The sequence below is a fragment of the Typopeltis vanoorti genome, chromosome 3 (genome assembly GCF_054136105.1).
Source record: "Typopeltis vanoorti isolate ZY-2024b chromosome 3, IOZ_Tvanoo_1.0, whole genome shotgun sequence".
In the NCBI taxonomy this organism is placed as follows: Eukaryota; Metazoa; Arthropoda; class Arachnida; order Uropygi; family Thelyphonidae; genus Typopeltis; species Typopeltis vanoorti.
In genome coordinates, this window is record NC_143551.1 from 80,469,227 (window position 1) to 80,483,809 (window position 14,583).

General features: G+C 33.2%; 1 protein-coding gene across 1 annotated transcript in view; it reads left to right on the forward strand.

Moving 5' to 3' along the window:
* LOC150108313 (plexin-B-like) overlaps positions 1-14,583 on the forward strand; it is a 352,329-nt gene that overhangs the window by 171,974 nt on the left and 165,772 nt on the right. The window contains exon 5 of the mRNA XM_090415739.1: positions 2,307-2,435. Coding sequence (XP_090271865.1) covers positions 2,307-2,435 — 129 coding nt within the window. The remainder of the gene's footprint in view (positions 1-2,306; positions 2,436-14,583) is intronic.

Consider the following 14,583-nt stretch of genomic DNA (forward strand, 5'->3'; position numbering starts at 1 on the left):
TAGCCAGAGATTAGTTTGCTAAACAGGGCTCAACAAATATTCTCAACCACTAGTATGTGGCTAGTAGCTGCAAACTGGACAAAATAGTATATCTTTTATTTAATCAGACATATTTTTTAAACAAAATCTTTATTTAACTTAAAAGACAGAAGAAAATGTGCCATATAAAGGACCATTCTAGTAACAAAAAGTAATATACTATATTTTCCAAAAAAAAAAAAAAATGAATGTTGTTTTTATTTTTATTATTCTTCCTATTATTATTTATTAATTTCTCTTTCAACAAATAATCAGCAATTTGGGAGAAAATTATCAATGGGAAACTGGTGAAATATTAATCATAGATCATACCTGACACCCAAAAATTACAATTCAGGGGCTTGGAATTTAGTGAAATTGAATGTTGAACAGAACTTGTACTAGATTTAATCATTTAGGATGGGAAAAAAACTTTTCATATTCAATAAAAGTTGAATGTTTTTTTTATTTTTATTTTTATAATTTCAAACAGTAGTTGAGTCCTTAAATCTAGTATAAGGAATGTGACTTGTATGTTTTAGTATTTCTTTCAGCGTTTTTTTTTGTTGTTGTTGTTGAAACTCCTAATACTTTCCAGTGGCATCTAGGTTTGTTTTCAAATATTTTTCCTTTTCTAGTTTCTGGCAAGTTTTCATTATATCATTGTGATTATCAAGTTTAGAATTATTAACATCACCATATGTTTATCCCTTTAATTTTTTATGTTTAGCATTGCACTGTAAGCCCAATAAATGTTTGGTTAGTCATCCTGCTTAACTGTCTGGAAACATCATTCTGACTCAGAAACTTCATGTTACATCACTATTCTTTGTGAGCTAAACATGTATCCTATGCATAAGTAAATTATGCATAGGATACAAAAAACTTTATTTAAGGAATTTTCTGTAACAGATTGCTTATTGGTTTTCTTAAATTATTCTGCTTGGATTTTACAACATTATTTATCCTGAATAAATGTTAAGGACTGTTTTGAGATACTTCCAAAATTTTGTGTAAGGCTGTCTCTGTGCTGTTATTCATGGGAATTTTGAAATCTAGTTTTGTTTGCCTGTAGTGTTTCTCTTTAACAGGATCAAGCTGGAATTCTGGCTAACAGAAATGTGGTTAACCAGAATCCAAACTTGGGTTAGATAGTGATCATAGTGATATTGAAACTTTGTGAGGAGCAGCTTGTTTTTGTCAAGATAATGCTTTCTTTTACTAACTGAGTATGAAAACATCTAAGCATAGTAAAGATTCATTGCTCATTTTTGATAAATCTTTACTGTCTGTGTATTCTCATACTCTGTTAATATGTTGCAAGTTTCATTCAAGCTGCTACTCACATTTTGTAAAAAAAAAAAAGTGACAATTCTGCAAATTAAGGACAGTGACTATACTGTGATATTAAATTTTGCAAAAGCTTTAGCAAAATATCACTTGGCAGGTTGCTGCTAAAATTGGGAATGGATCATCCATTCCCAATTGAGAAGGAATCTATATATAATAGTCAACAGGGAGTTTGGAGAATATATTGAAAACATGATAAAAATTATGCAAAAGGATAACTGTTATGTTGAGAAGAGCACTGATGAGTTGTTCTTCCTTTTTATAAGGCCTTGATCTGACCCTGACCTGGACTACTGCACACATTTACTTTCTTGTATTTCAGGGAGATGTGGGATCAGCATAAGAATGTACAGGGCAGGTAATAACTATGATGATATGAGGATTGTAGGATGTTGATTATAAGGATGGATTAGAAAGTCAGAGAGGCAGACATGAGCTGACAAAGGGCTCTTATAGGTTAGATATAGGAAGATTTTTCAGCACATGGTGGGGGGGAATGAAGGAACAGATTTTTTGCTTTGGAAGTTCAAGATCACAGTCAATAAGGAAGTGAGGAGCAGATTTTTGTTGTTTTGACTGATGGGTTGTTTTGGCAGAGGAAATGATAAGCACATTGGTGAAGTAATTTAAAAGCCTACAGTATGATGTATGAGAGCTAAAAGGTTCATTCTCGGAAGGTAAATAGAAGTGATTAGTAGGATGAAGAGTGAGAGGAGTAGTTTTTTTCTACCTTGGGGTGCATTAACAATAAATAAGTTTATATGCTTGCTGAAGGGACAATAACAATAATCCTTAGAGCTAATTATTACCAGTTAAATGGCATATATGTATTCAGGTATGCTTTTAGCTTACATATTCATGCAATTATATTAACTACAGTGTTGTGCAAGAAAATTGATCTTTTTATTTATTTTTTGTTTTTGTTTTATATAATGTAGCTTCTTATTGGAAGTGCTGTGGAAGCAAATGAATTTGAAGAAGTCCTTATTTTTGAAGGAAGTCCTATCTTGCCAAACTCTCAACTTGATCCTACTGAACAGTATGTGCTTGTTTTGTCCCCATACAAGGTAGGTATATGTGTGTGTATATATATATATATTTTTTAATTTTATTTTATTAAGAAAGATCAGTTTTCTTTATGATTTTAAATTTTCAATGACAAATTTTTCATGGTAATATTTTTTCTTTGAAAGCAACACATATTTTTAAGTGTCTAGGTGCATGTTATCTTGTAGAATTATTAGCATCTGCTAATAATTCTACAATGAGCTAATGTAGAATTATTAGCATCTGCTAATAATTCTACATTAGCTCAGTGGATGCACCACTGAGCTAATGCAGTGGGGCATCCAGGGGAGGGGACTCCCCACTGAGCTAATGTAGCAAACTTGGTACCATATATATATATATGACTTTACATATTTTTTTAATAATTGTTTATTTTACTTAGTTTTCTGTATTTTTTATTTTTTGCATAGTCTGGAAACTATTCTCTAGAGACAACATGGAACTTTTCAAGCCATTTCAGGCCACTAATAAGCAGGGTAGTCTTTCACTGAACAGTGAAAACCATTTATTTCTTTATTTCCTAAAAACAGTTGCAAACATTCATGTCCACAGCAGGAATCAAAGCCATATAGTTAGATAATTTTTAATCTCAAAAATGATGAGATAGTAGTAGTGATTCTTGAGAAAAAATTGTCATGTCATCTCGTATCATTATGTCTATAAACCAAATATAGATATATAAGTAAAACTTTTGAGGATGTTTAAGAAGATTGACATATGTTTTATCATTGTATGGAAATTTTCTTGTTTGGAATGGATTTAACCTTAATGTTTGGGAAGATTAACACGTTCGCTGCCAACTACGAGTATACTCGTAGTGGGTAATCCTGCTTCACAAGCCAGCTACGAGTATACTCGTAGGACGCTTACCGCCGGGAACGAGATTATTGTAGTGACCTTGAAGAAATGAAAATGCTTGGCTTGTGGGGCTAGCTTCAAAACTGTGTATTCTCATAGACCGTATATGCTCTGTACAAGCCAACTACGAGTATACTCGTAGGTCGTTTACCTCCGGTAACGAGATTATCGTACTGACCTTGAAGAAGTAAAACAGCTCGCCGTAGGGGAACAGACCATGCCAAAGTAGCGTGGCAGCGAACGTGTTAAAAATAAAAGAAAAAAGCTAGCTGTCTATTTCTGAATTATGCAGATTTATTACGAACTTTAAAAGCATTACTATCAATATTTGTGAATATGCAGTAATGTAATCTAAATTCTCTTTTGAATTACACTAGCTCATAGCTAAGCCAGTTAATTTCTGCATGTATATTAATTGCAGCAGACTTCTTTCAGCAGTTACTACACTAACTGATAATATACTCATTATCTGCAAAACTTTGTATGATTTTGGTTATGTGTGTGTGTGGGGGGGTAGGGGGAGGATGACTGTTCTTTCACTGGTAGTCCTTTCATAGTAAAATAAATGTTTACCACTTATTTTACTATGAATGATGCAAAACACATGGCATGAGTCTAATGTAACTAGTTCAGAGCATAATTCTTAATGCAAAATACATGGTACCTTTTTAGCTGGTAAAGCTCAAATCTTGCCCAACTGTTTTCTGATTGATTCCTGTGTTTTGACTATGGATGTACATAAATATTATGCCCCCCCCCACCCCACCCCACACACACACTCTGTTCTCTCTCTCTCTCTCTCTCTACAAATTTGATAAGTGAAAGAAAATGAATCATAGGAGTTTCTTGAAACTTATTCATATCAGCTGAATTATAATAAAGTGCATACATTGCACAAAGAATCACAGTAGACTGTCTTCTGCAGTTGAAAAAGAGTTGAGTTTGATTCTCTTTATGTCTTGTTTATTTGATGGGGAGCTAGCTGATCTCATTTGAAGGTAGCACAGTTTTTTTTTCTCCCAGCAGCTTTGATTTTTCATCCAAAATTGACCAGAGACGCATGCAATTAAGAGACAAAAATACTATTAATGGATGGCAAAGTGCTGGCGGATTGTGTGATGTGTTGGTGGATAGTGGATAATGTGGATGCACTTCCATGATGAGTTACTGGACTCCATGGAGGTATTGTATAAAATTAACAATATAATAATAATGAGCAGAGATAATAAAGGACAGTTGTTGCAGGAGTAAATCAGTTTAACACAGTTGGTGGAATACCATCAGGACCAGAAGCCTTTTTGGTATCCAGGTTGTTCAAAATTCTTCTGATGTCTTACTTTTACAGGAAACATGTGGTATGTTTCTGTTTTAGCTGGAGGTAATTTGCCATGGTTATCTATGAGTATGCAGCAGTTGGATGAGAAAATGATGCCAAGGAGGTCAGCTTTATCTTTAGGTTATGCTGCAATAATTGCCATCTGGATGAGAGAGAGTGTGTGTGTTTGTGGAACACATGTGGACAGAAATTGCTCCAACAGATTTTTCGAGGTATCACCATTGATAACCTGGTTCCTTGCAAAAGCTGTTAGAGGCAATTTTGTGACTACCATTTCTGCATGAGTAAGTTTTCATTTAAATAAGTGCAAATGTAAGTACATTTAACTCTTTTGGAGTCAGATTAGCTTTATGATTTTGCAATTATTATGGACTTTAATGTGGGCTGTGAATGAAGCTGGGAGTTCTCATCACAATCCACTCATGGATATGCTATGTTTTCCTTCTTGAATTGCCAGGGCATGCTTTTTGGAGAGCCATGATTCGGATATTGGATGGGAATTTTGAAACAGAGTAGGGAATAAAGTCCTCATTTGAACATGCATAATTTCTGTAACATGATCACAGCAAGCATCTAGATCTGGAGAGCAGAAACAGTAGTCTGATATCTTCCCGCTTGACATTGCACTGCCATAGGATAAAAGGCTGTGAATAGCTGAGGGAAGGGCATTCTGCTAGAGATGCAATATATGAGCTTATGATTTGAATTACCAAGAGAAGAGGTCATCTCAGCAGTGCACCTGAAAGGAGAACTGTTTAGGAAATGATCTAGTGCACTGGGTGAGTAGAGAGAATTGTTAGCTATTATGGTTGGTGATTGCTCATCCACCAGTGGTTGGTGGATGAGCAGTATACTTTAGGTTGCTGCTTATAGCAAAGATTTTGCCTTCTCTTCCAAATTAAGGGAGCCAGTTGGAGTTGTGGATATCAGAGTTGCCAAGGAAGATGATTTCATTGCTAGGGTAGTTAGATTGCATCAAATGAAGTATTAAGAAGTTATAGAGATCAGTGATTTTCAGAACTAGGAGAGTGACAGAGGCATCAGATGAATGATGCATAATGGGACAAGGAAATTATTAGCCACAAAGTTAAAAAGAGGAGATTCAAGATTTCGCATCCTCTGGCAAGAAATACCAGATTCCACTAAAGGCACATTTACCATCCTTGTAGAGGAAAGAATCATACAGAATTGGTTTGGAGAGCTAGAGGTGGACTGTGGTTATAGCAGTTATTGGAAATTTGGTCAAAAATATTCAGTTTTTGATTGCCTGTAGGTGCACATCATTCAGATTGGTGTTTATGCCATGAATATTGGAGTGGATGTAGAGGAGGTAATTGCCAGTAAAATTTTTAAAATCTCAAAAATTTTTACATTTTTTGGGAGATATTTTTGAGGGAGTTTCCCCCCCCCACACACAGTAACACTATATTTTTAGTTGACTGTCATGTTGAAGAGGTGAAGAGAAAAAGAGCAGGTTGAACATGCATTGGGGGAGGGTAGATAGACCTTAGACATTTTACCATTATAAGGAGAATCCAATCTCTGCGGCTGAATATATCTACTTTTCTAAAAAAATGATATTGAATGTATATTTTTTGTTTATATTAAGTTTTTATAAGTTAAGTACACCCTCCACCTCTCTACACTCTAATAGATATCTGTAATCATTAAATTTATTTGCTAAAGGCATGGTGTACTATAAGATATCTCTGCAGTTAATAGAAATGTTAAATGTTTGATTGAACTGTATGAGGAACTTTTCTAAAAGTTCTGAAAATTGAGCACTGCAAGTGCATTTTCTATTTCTGGAAAATTTTGATGATGGATATCTTTGTATTGATGTATTTTGGTGGTCAACAAAACATTTGGACAACTGGACATTTGTGATAGAGAATTTGAAGGCAAAAAAACAACATATCTTACTGACCCATTCTCTAAATTTATTATCAATTTATTTACAGTTAGGCACTATGTGAATTAATTAGAAGAAACACACGTATAAACCACAGTGAAAGTGAAAATTATTTAATTGTAAATATTTCATCCTAAGTATCTTAATCTTAGGACATCATCAGTACAGTATTTAAACAAAAATTAGGAATAACATACAGTTAGGGCGCATGATTACAATAGAATCTCATGAAAACGTGCATAACGTGCTAAAGTAGTACAAAAAAAAAAAAAAAAAAAAACGTTAATTATTTAACACAGTTTTGTATGATAATTTCCCATACTTTAGGAATAGTAAGAACGTCGTTACGGTTTAGGTTTGGTCTGTGTAGTAGGGCTTCAGAACTTACTTTCTTGTCTGTCCAAAGTAAGATAATTTGCATGAGCATGGAATCTCATAAACACCAGGTAACATCAATCAAATGAGATTCCATGCTCATGCAAATTATCTTACTTTGGACAGACAGATAGGTCTGTTCAGAAACGCATCTCAGAACATCAAGACCACATTCGTCTTCTTAAACCACAGAAATCTGGCCTCTCTCAACACGGAATTGAAAATCCAAACCATAGGATCCATTGGGAAAAGGCTAAACTTTTACATAGATCTTTATTTAAACATGAACGTTTATACAAAGAAAGTTCTGAAGCCCTACTACACAGACCAAACCTAAACCGCAACGACGTTCTTACTATTCCTAAAGTATGGGAAATTATCATACAAAACTGTGTTAAATAATTAACGTGTTTTTTTTTTTTTTTTTTTTTTTGTACTACTTTAGCACGTTATGCACGTTTTCATGAGATTCTATTGTAATCATGCGCCCTAACTGTATGTTATTCCTAATTTTTGTTTAAATACTGTACTGATGATGTCCTAAGAGTAAGATACTTAGGATGAAATATTTACAATTAAATAATTTTCACTTTCACTGTGGTTTATACGTGTGTTTCTTCTAATTATAAACGCACCACAGGTTTCGTTATTTAAAAAAAACAAACAAAAAAACTATGTGAATTATTTGAGACTGCACAATTTTGTCTTAGCAAGCACTTGTCAAAAAAAAAAAATAATTTAAAGAATGACTGAACATAAAAATAAAAAAAATCTGTGGTATTATTATTTTTACATGTGAATTATTTTATTCTAAAGAATAAAATAATTCACATGTTTTGAAAATAATTTTCCAGTATGAAATATATTCCTGTGAAATATAATTTTTGAAATTGCATTTCAAAGATATTAAGAAATGGAGAAGGCACTAATAAAAAAAAATGTAATTTTTAGTTATATGAATATTATTTTATTATTATTATTATTATTATTATTATTTAGTTTCATGATTTAAAAAAATTAGTTATTAGATAATATATTTATCATTTGCTAAGATGCAACATGTATTCAATCTTCATACAATTAACTATTAACATTGATAATAAATTTAGAGAATGGGTCAGTAAGATATCTAGACTTTTTGAAAATCATCTAGGAAAGCTAGAGAAGTTATGATGATTGATATTGGTACATTATAATATGCAAACTGTAGCAGATTCATATGGACTATAGGAAGGGTTTATAATGGATAGTTTACTCTAGTGAATTTCTTTTGGTATAGTATTTAATCTGTAGGACTTTGGGACTTTTCAGTAGTTTTTTATATTTGTTATAGTGAGGTTGTTTGTTATAGCAGTGTTCACTGTAGTAAAAGTTAACTGTAATAAAAAAGCATGTCTTCCTTTTTCCCAAAGGAGTTCTGTTCTATTCTTCTATAGTTGGGTTTAGAGTTTCATCAGTTTCATTAGATCAAATAGTGAATAGTTAGTGAATTATTCTTACTACTATTACTACTACTTTATCTGTGTGGTATTGCATGAATCATTGTAGGAGATCACTTCCATCCAATCCATCCAGACAAAAACATACTAAATCTCTCCATTTAGTATGTTTTTGTCTGCTAGTTGTATGTACCCTCAGACCAGATTTGCTGTTTTTAAACAGCCAATCTGGAAAAAAATCTTGAGTTTCTAGGAGGGAAACAACCTCTGCCCCTGTATGAAACCTGCTACCTTACCTTTAATTAAAAAAGGATAATTCTCACATTATGACAACATTCAAACTTAGGTCTTTACTAATCATACAAATGGCAGATCATTCTTCTGAATGATACGGCATTTGTATGATTCGTAAAGATTTGAACCATAAATGCTTCACCTCTTCCTTTCCAACACAGTTAGTCACACTGTGGTATTGATTTTTCTTTAGGTACTTTGTGCTTTGCCACTCATATTAAACTTAGTTCAAACCTATGTTATTAGTTGTGGTATGTATTAAGATACTTAGAGAGTAAGAATGGGATAATTTGTAGAGTCATATCATTTCTACTCTGTGTGGATTTAAATTTCCTGGTAGAAGACTGATAAAGAATAATTATACTGATATACTGTATTTGTGGCAATACTTCCTGATTGAGAATAAGTTACCTCATTATAATTTACCATATGGAACCATTTAAAAGCAATGCCCCTCTGCTGATGACATGTTGCTTCTCATTATAGTGTATTTAAGAATTACCATATGAATTCATCCTGGCCCATCTTTCTTTTTGTGTTAGGCTCAGTGGCTTGTCATGCCAGGTAACTTGGCTTCTTAGAAACTGCATTTATATAATGTTGTAAGCATTATTATTGTTTATAAACACAAACAAAATTTAATTTTTTCATTTTTTCCTTGGGGGTGCTGCAGTGTCACAGTGCTTATGTACGGGCCGCCACTGAGCTGACCCTTAAAAATTCATTAACTTGGATATAATATGTATGGAAATAAGCATATAATTTCTTATTCATTACTGAACCAAATGAAAAAAAAACTTAAATTATATCTGACAAGAAATTATATTCATGCTTAATCCTTTACCCAAGGATAGGCAGACAAAGTTTGCACATAAAGTATCTTCATGACTAGGTTACTTGAATGTAGAGGCTATTGACTTCACATTGGTTATCTCAGTATCTCATAATACAAAAACATTATGGGAAGGGCTACTACCCAGACCTTTTTGAGGTCTCATCAGTGGAAGCCAGATCCAGGAAGATGCCAAGGTTGAATTAATATGGAAATCATATGTTTTCCATATACAAATAATAAAAAAGTGTATCACCTTTTTACAACTTATCTTCAGAACATAGGCAAAAAATGAGCATTAAATTCTACGAGATATCTGATTTCTCTGTTTTCTTTTTAAACCGTGTGTACTTTTAAAATTTAACTTTCATTTTTCTGTACTTGTTAGGCCCTGACTCTGTCTGGCCCCTCAAATCTCAAGTAACTTGGTTTCTTAGAAACCTCTATGCTGTGATAAGGTCATTAATCCTATATGTAACCTGTCATTCATCACATGTATACTCTCTGGCCAGTTTGTTTGTCTTCCAAGATGTAAAACCCAAGTTTCTGGGAGAAAAAAATCCACCCATCTTCAGCAAAAGTCTTTAGAAAGATTCTTTGCATCCTAAAAGGATTCAAATCCAAATCTTTTTAGCCAAAGGACATTATTATTATTATTATTATTATTATTGACAGAGCTACAGAGGTCCTAAAATTTTAATATAATAATATGTTATAGTGATTGAGGAAAATGAAAGGATTTAATATTTTTTAAGTTTATATATAAATATGTGAATATGATTTACCTCTTGTCTCTCAAGCAGTAGTGGTAATACACAGAATAAATGATGGGTTACTTATGTAAAATTAAATCTTCACTAGTAGAATTTTCACCATCAGTTTAAAAAAAAAGAAAAAAAAAAGGAACAATATACCATAGAACTTAACAGAAAAAAATTCAACAAAGCACCATGTTTATTAAGTAAATGAGGTAGCTTTAGTAAGGTAACAAATGGTTAATAAATCCCTAGAGTTAAAAAACAGAAAGAAACTAGGAAGGAACAGCAGATTGAAAAGATACCATTTTTCATAAGGTGGGCCATCAGACCTGTTCAAGTTAAGATGATGTAATAATGCCCCACAACTTTCTTTATAAAACCATTCCATAAGGAATATGCTCTTATGCAGAATCTTTTCCAGTGGACGTGTGCTTAGTAGAGATGGCATTTTCTTCAAGTTCCAATTGTTCAGGTTCATGATGCTTGATATATCTTTATGTTCCTCATCATGAATGTAGGTAGATCTTCTAGATTGTCCAAAATAAGATATGCCATGAGAGCAAGAAATCTGAAAGCTGCTTAGATCATATAATACAGGAAGAAGAATTATCTTAAATCATTGTTGATAAGGTTAGAGATAGGAATGTTACAACTCCTGTAGTAATAATCAGGTGTATGTCAGGGTAGGTCTGTTTGCTTTTGATTCATTTCATTAAGTTGCTGAGATTATGTACAATCATTTCTGATTGAAAATTTGTGAGATTCATTCCACTTAATAAGGAAGGTTCATTGGATAAAGCAGAGAATTATAGGCAAATTAGTGTTATAAGTGTTATGGAGAAGGTAATGAAAAAATGAATTAGGAATCTTATCAAAAGTTTTCTTGAATGGATAACTTGTTCCACAAGTCATTAGTATGACTTTATGAAGGGAAAATCCATTATGTCAACCTTCTGTTCTTCTGAAGCACATATGAGAGAAATAGATCAGAGTGTAATGATCACAATGTGATTTATTTGGATTTCAGCAAAGACTTAAGAGTGTTCCACATGTGAATGCACTGATTAAAATTGTCCATTATGGATAGTGATGATTACTTAGTAATATTGGCAGGAAATTGGCTGATAGATAAATGACAGGAAGTAGTATTTAGAAGCGGTCTTCTAAGAGCCAGATGGTTAGGAGTGGAGTATCCAGGGTTTAGTGTTAGGGCTCTTGTTATTTTTATATTCATTAATGAATTAGATTTCAACTTTAATACATTTTCTTTTAATGATTGCATTTAAAGTTGGAAAGAATAATTGGTCAGATAATCTTAAATGGTTGGAAGAGTGGACAGAAAAATAGGATTAAAAATTTTTTTGTGAACAAATATATATAGACTTGGGAAAGATTTAATAAATATAAGATTCTGGGTTATTTTGGTTAATTGGGAATTTGAATCCACAAATCATATTGATAAGTCATCTAACAAAGCTCATATGAGTGCAGTTTAATTAGAAAAATATTCATTTGAAGGCAGGTGTGATATTTTTATAAAATCTCTGTGTAAGCACTATTGGATTATGCCTGACAACTTTGATCACCTAGATTGGATGTCAAAATAATCAAAGGTATCCAGAGAAGATTTACTAAATGTGAAAAAGAATTATTTCATGGTAGTAGCTGTAATTTGTTAAATTTATATAATCGGAGACATGAAAACCAAATATATAGTTCAGGGAATATATATGATAGATGAGCCTGTTATAGTTAACTGAACTATGTTCTACTAGAGAATCTAGAATGGCCTTTATCATTGGGTACAAGAAGCAGCAAATTCTTTCCTTCGTAATTATTATGCATGCAGAGAATTGATGCTTAATGATTATGTGCGGATATGAATGAGTAAAATAAAAAATGTGATAACATAAGAGGAGAAGAAGAAATTAATTATGAATATACATATGCCAAAAAAAAATAACACACACACACACACACACATATTCATATGAGGTGTCAAGTCACACAGTAAGTGTGTATCAGAATGATTAATTACTCACTACTCCTTCCTAGTATTTAAGTCAGTAATTCTCATGTTTTGGTTTTTCATTAGGTGTGCTTTTTCCTAAACATGAAACTGACCTTGAACACATGATATGGTGAATTTAGTCCATCAATAAGAAAGGCAATGGCATTATAGAGATTAAAGCAAATCAATTACATCTAATCCTTTCCATTAGTGTTGCATGGTAATCAGCATTCAGACAAATTATGGAGACTACAACCATGTTAGAAATAATTACTTTAATTTCCTGACATTTGACCTTCATATTAAGGTCATCATCTGGAGTATACACGTATGTATACAGAGACAAGCTATATTACAAGGGTGGTCGAAAAGTTCTCGGCCTGACAATGAAAAAACGAATTTATAATTTTAAAATTATTATTATTTTTCAACATAATCTCCCTTAAGACTAATACATTTATTCCAGCGATACTCCAGTGCCATTATCTTCTCATCCCTGTAGTGGTTCTCAGTAAGATCTGCAAAATACCCTTCTGCAGCTGCAATCACCTCTTGATTCGAAGAAAAATGCTGACCAGCAAGGAAGAGTTTTAGTTTTGAGAAGAGATAAAAATCAGAGGGAGCCAAATCTGGGTAATAGGATGGATCACCAATTCATAGTGCAGATCCCTTAATTTTCCCATTTCTAAAACACCTTTGTGGGCAGGTGCATTCTCCTGATGAAAGGTGATTTTTTTCTTCTGCAAATCGGGTCTTTTTCTCATGAATTTTTTTCTTCTATTCTGGTTAAAATATCGGAATAATATTCCCTGGTTATTGTTTTACCCTTTTCAAGATAATTAATAAACAAAATGCCTTTAGCATCCCAAAACACCGATGCCATGACCTTTCCTGCTGATGGAAACGACTTTGTCTTCTTTGGTGCTGAACAACCAGCTTCTGTTCACTGTTTTGACTTCACTGCTGTTTGGATTCTGATGTGTAATGGTGAATCCAAGTGTCATACATGGTAATAAATCAATGCACAAAATCAGTTTTATTCTTGTTAAAATGCTCCAAGCTGTTCAGAGATTTTCATGCCAGTGCATTTTTGATCTGCTGTGAGGAAGCATGGTACTCATCTTGCACAAAGCTTTTTCATTTGCAGTTCTTCATGCAAAATATATCCTACATGTTCTTTTGAAATGCCTATAGTCTCAGCAATTGTATGCACTTTGACTCACCAGTCATCCAACCATGTCATGCACTTGATTAATGATTTCTGGTGTTGTTACACTTTTTGGACGTCCTTCATGTGGATCATCTTCAAGGCTGGTATGGCTATGTTTAAACTCTGGAGCCCATTTCTTAATTGTCAGCTCTAAAACAAACTACTTCATAGAATGACGTGCAATTTCATATAGCAATTTCGTGTAATATAGCTTGTCTCTCTTTCTGTGTGTGTGTGTGTGTGTATACTACAAATGATGACCTTAATATGAAGGTCAAAACGTTGGGAAATTAAAGTAATTATTTCTGACATCGTTGTAGTTTCCATAATTTGTCTGAAATGAGTTACATCTAATGTTCTTCAGCTGAACCTTTTCTTTGAATATATATATATATATATATATATATATATATATATATATATGCATGCTTCAGTTCCTGCTCACGGTTCATATTTAAGTGATCTTTTCCACTTAAATATGAACCAACGTTATCAACCACCCACCAACAGACTTGATATCTAATTTTTTTTTTTAATGTGAATCCCATCCTCAAAATATTCTAAGCTCTGTTTTGCCCATTAAGTACCACGGGTAATCTACCCATGGTACTAAATGTGAGAGAGAGAGAGAGAGAGAGAGATCAAATGTGTCACTTTTCAAGTTGCATCGGGCCTCCAATCATGAGCATGTCACTCAAATGCCCGTCTTGTTGGCCAAGTGGACAGCAACTCTGCTCTCCAGTGCCAGAAATCATCTACTACCTAAAGACTTTTACAAGCATCCATGTCACAGTAGGATTAAAACTTACAGCCTGTTGGCTGCATAGCAGAGTTGCTGTCCACTTGGTCAACCACACTGGCATTTGGGTAATGTTCATTATTTCTAATGGAACCATCATCCATCATAAAGCCAAAAATTATCACTTGCAACCTACATTACCAAAAAGCTAACAGGCTCATGTTGTCTATCATATATATTCCATTTTGTTTAACACCCTAGGTGGTTTTCCCTCCTACTGTACAAAGTATTTCAAAAGGCAGTTGTGATTTAAATATTGGTGTTGGCACTGACATGCACACATCATAGTGCATTTTCCTATGGAAGAATATCTATTCTGCTCA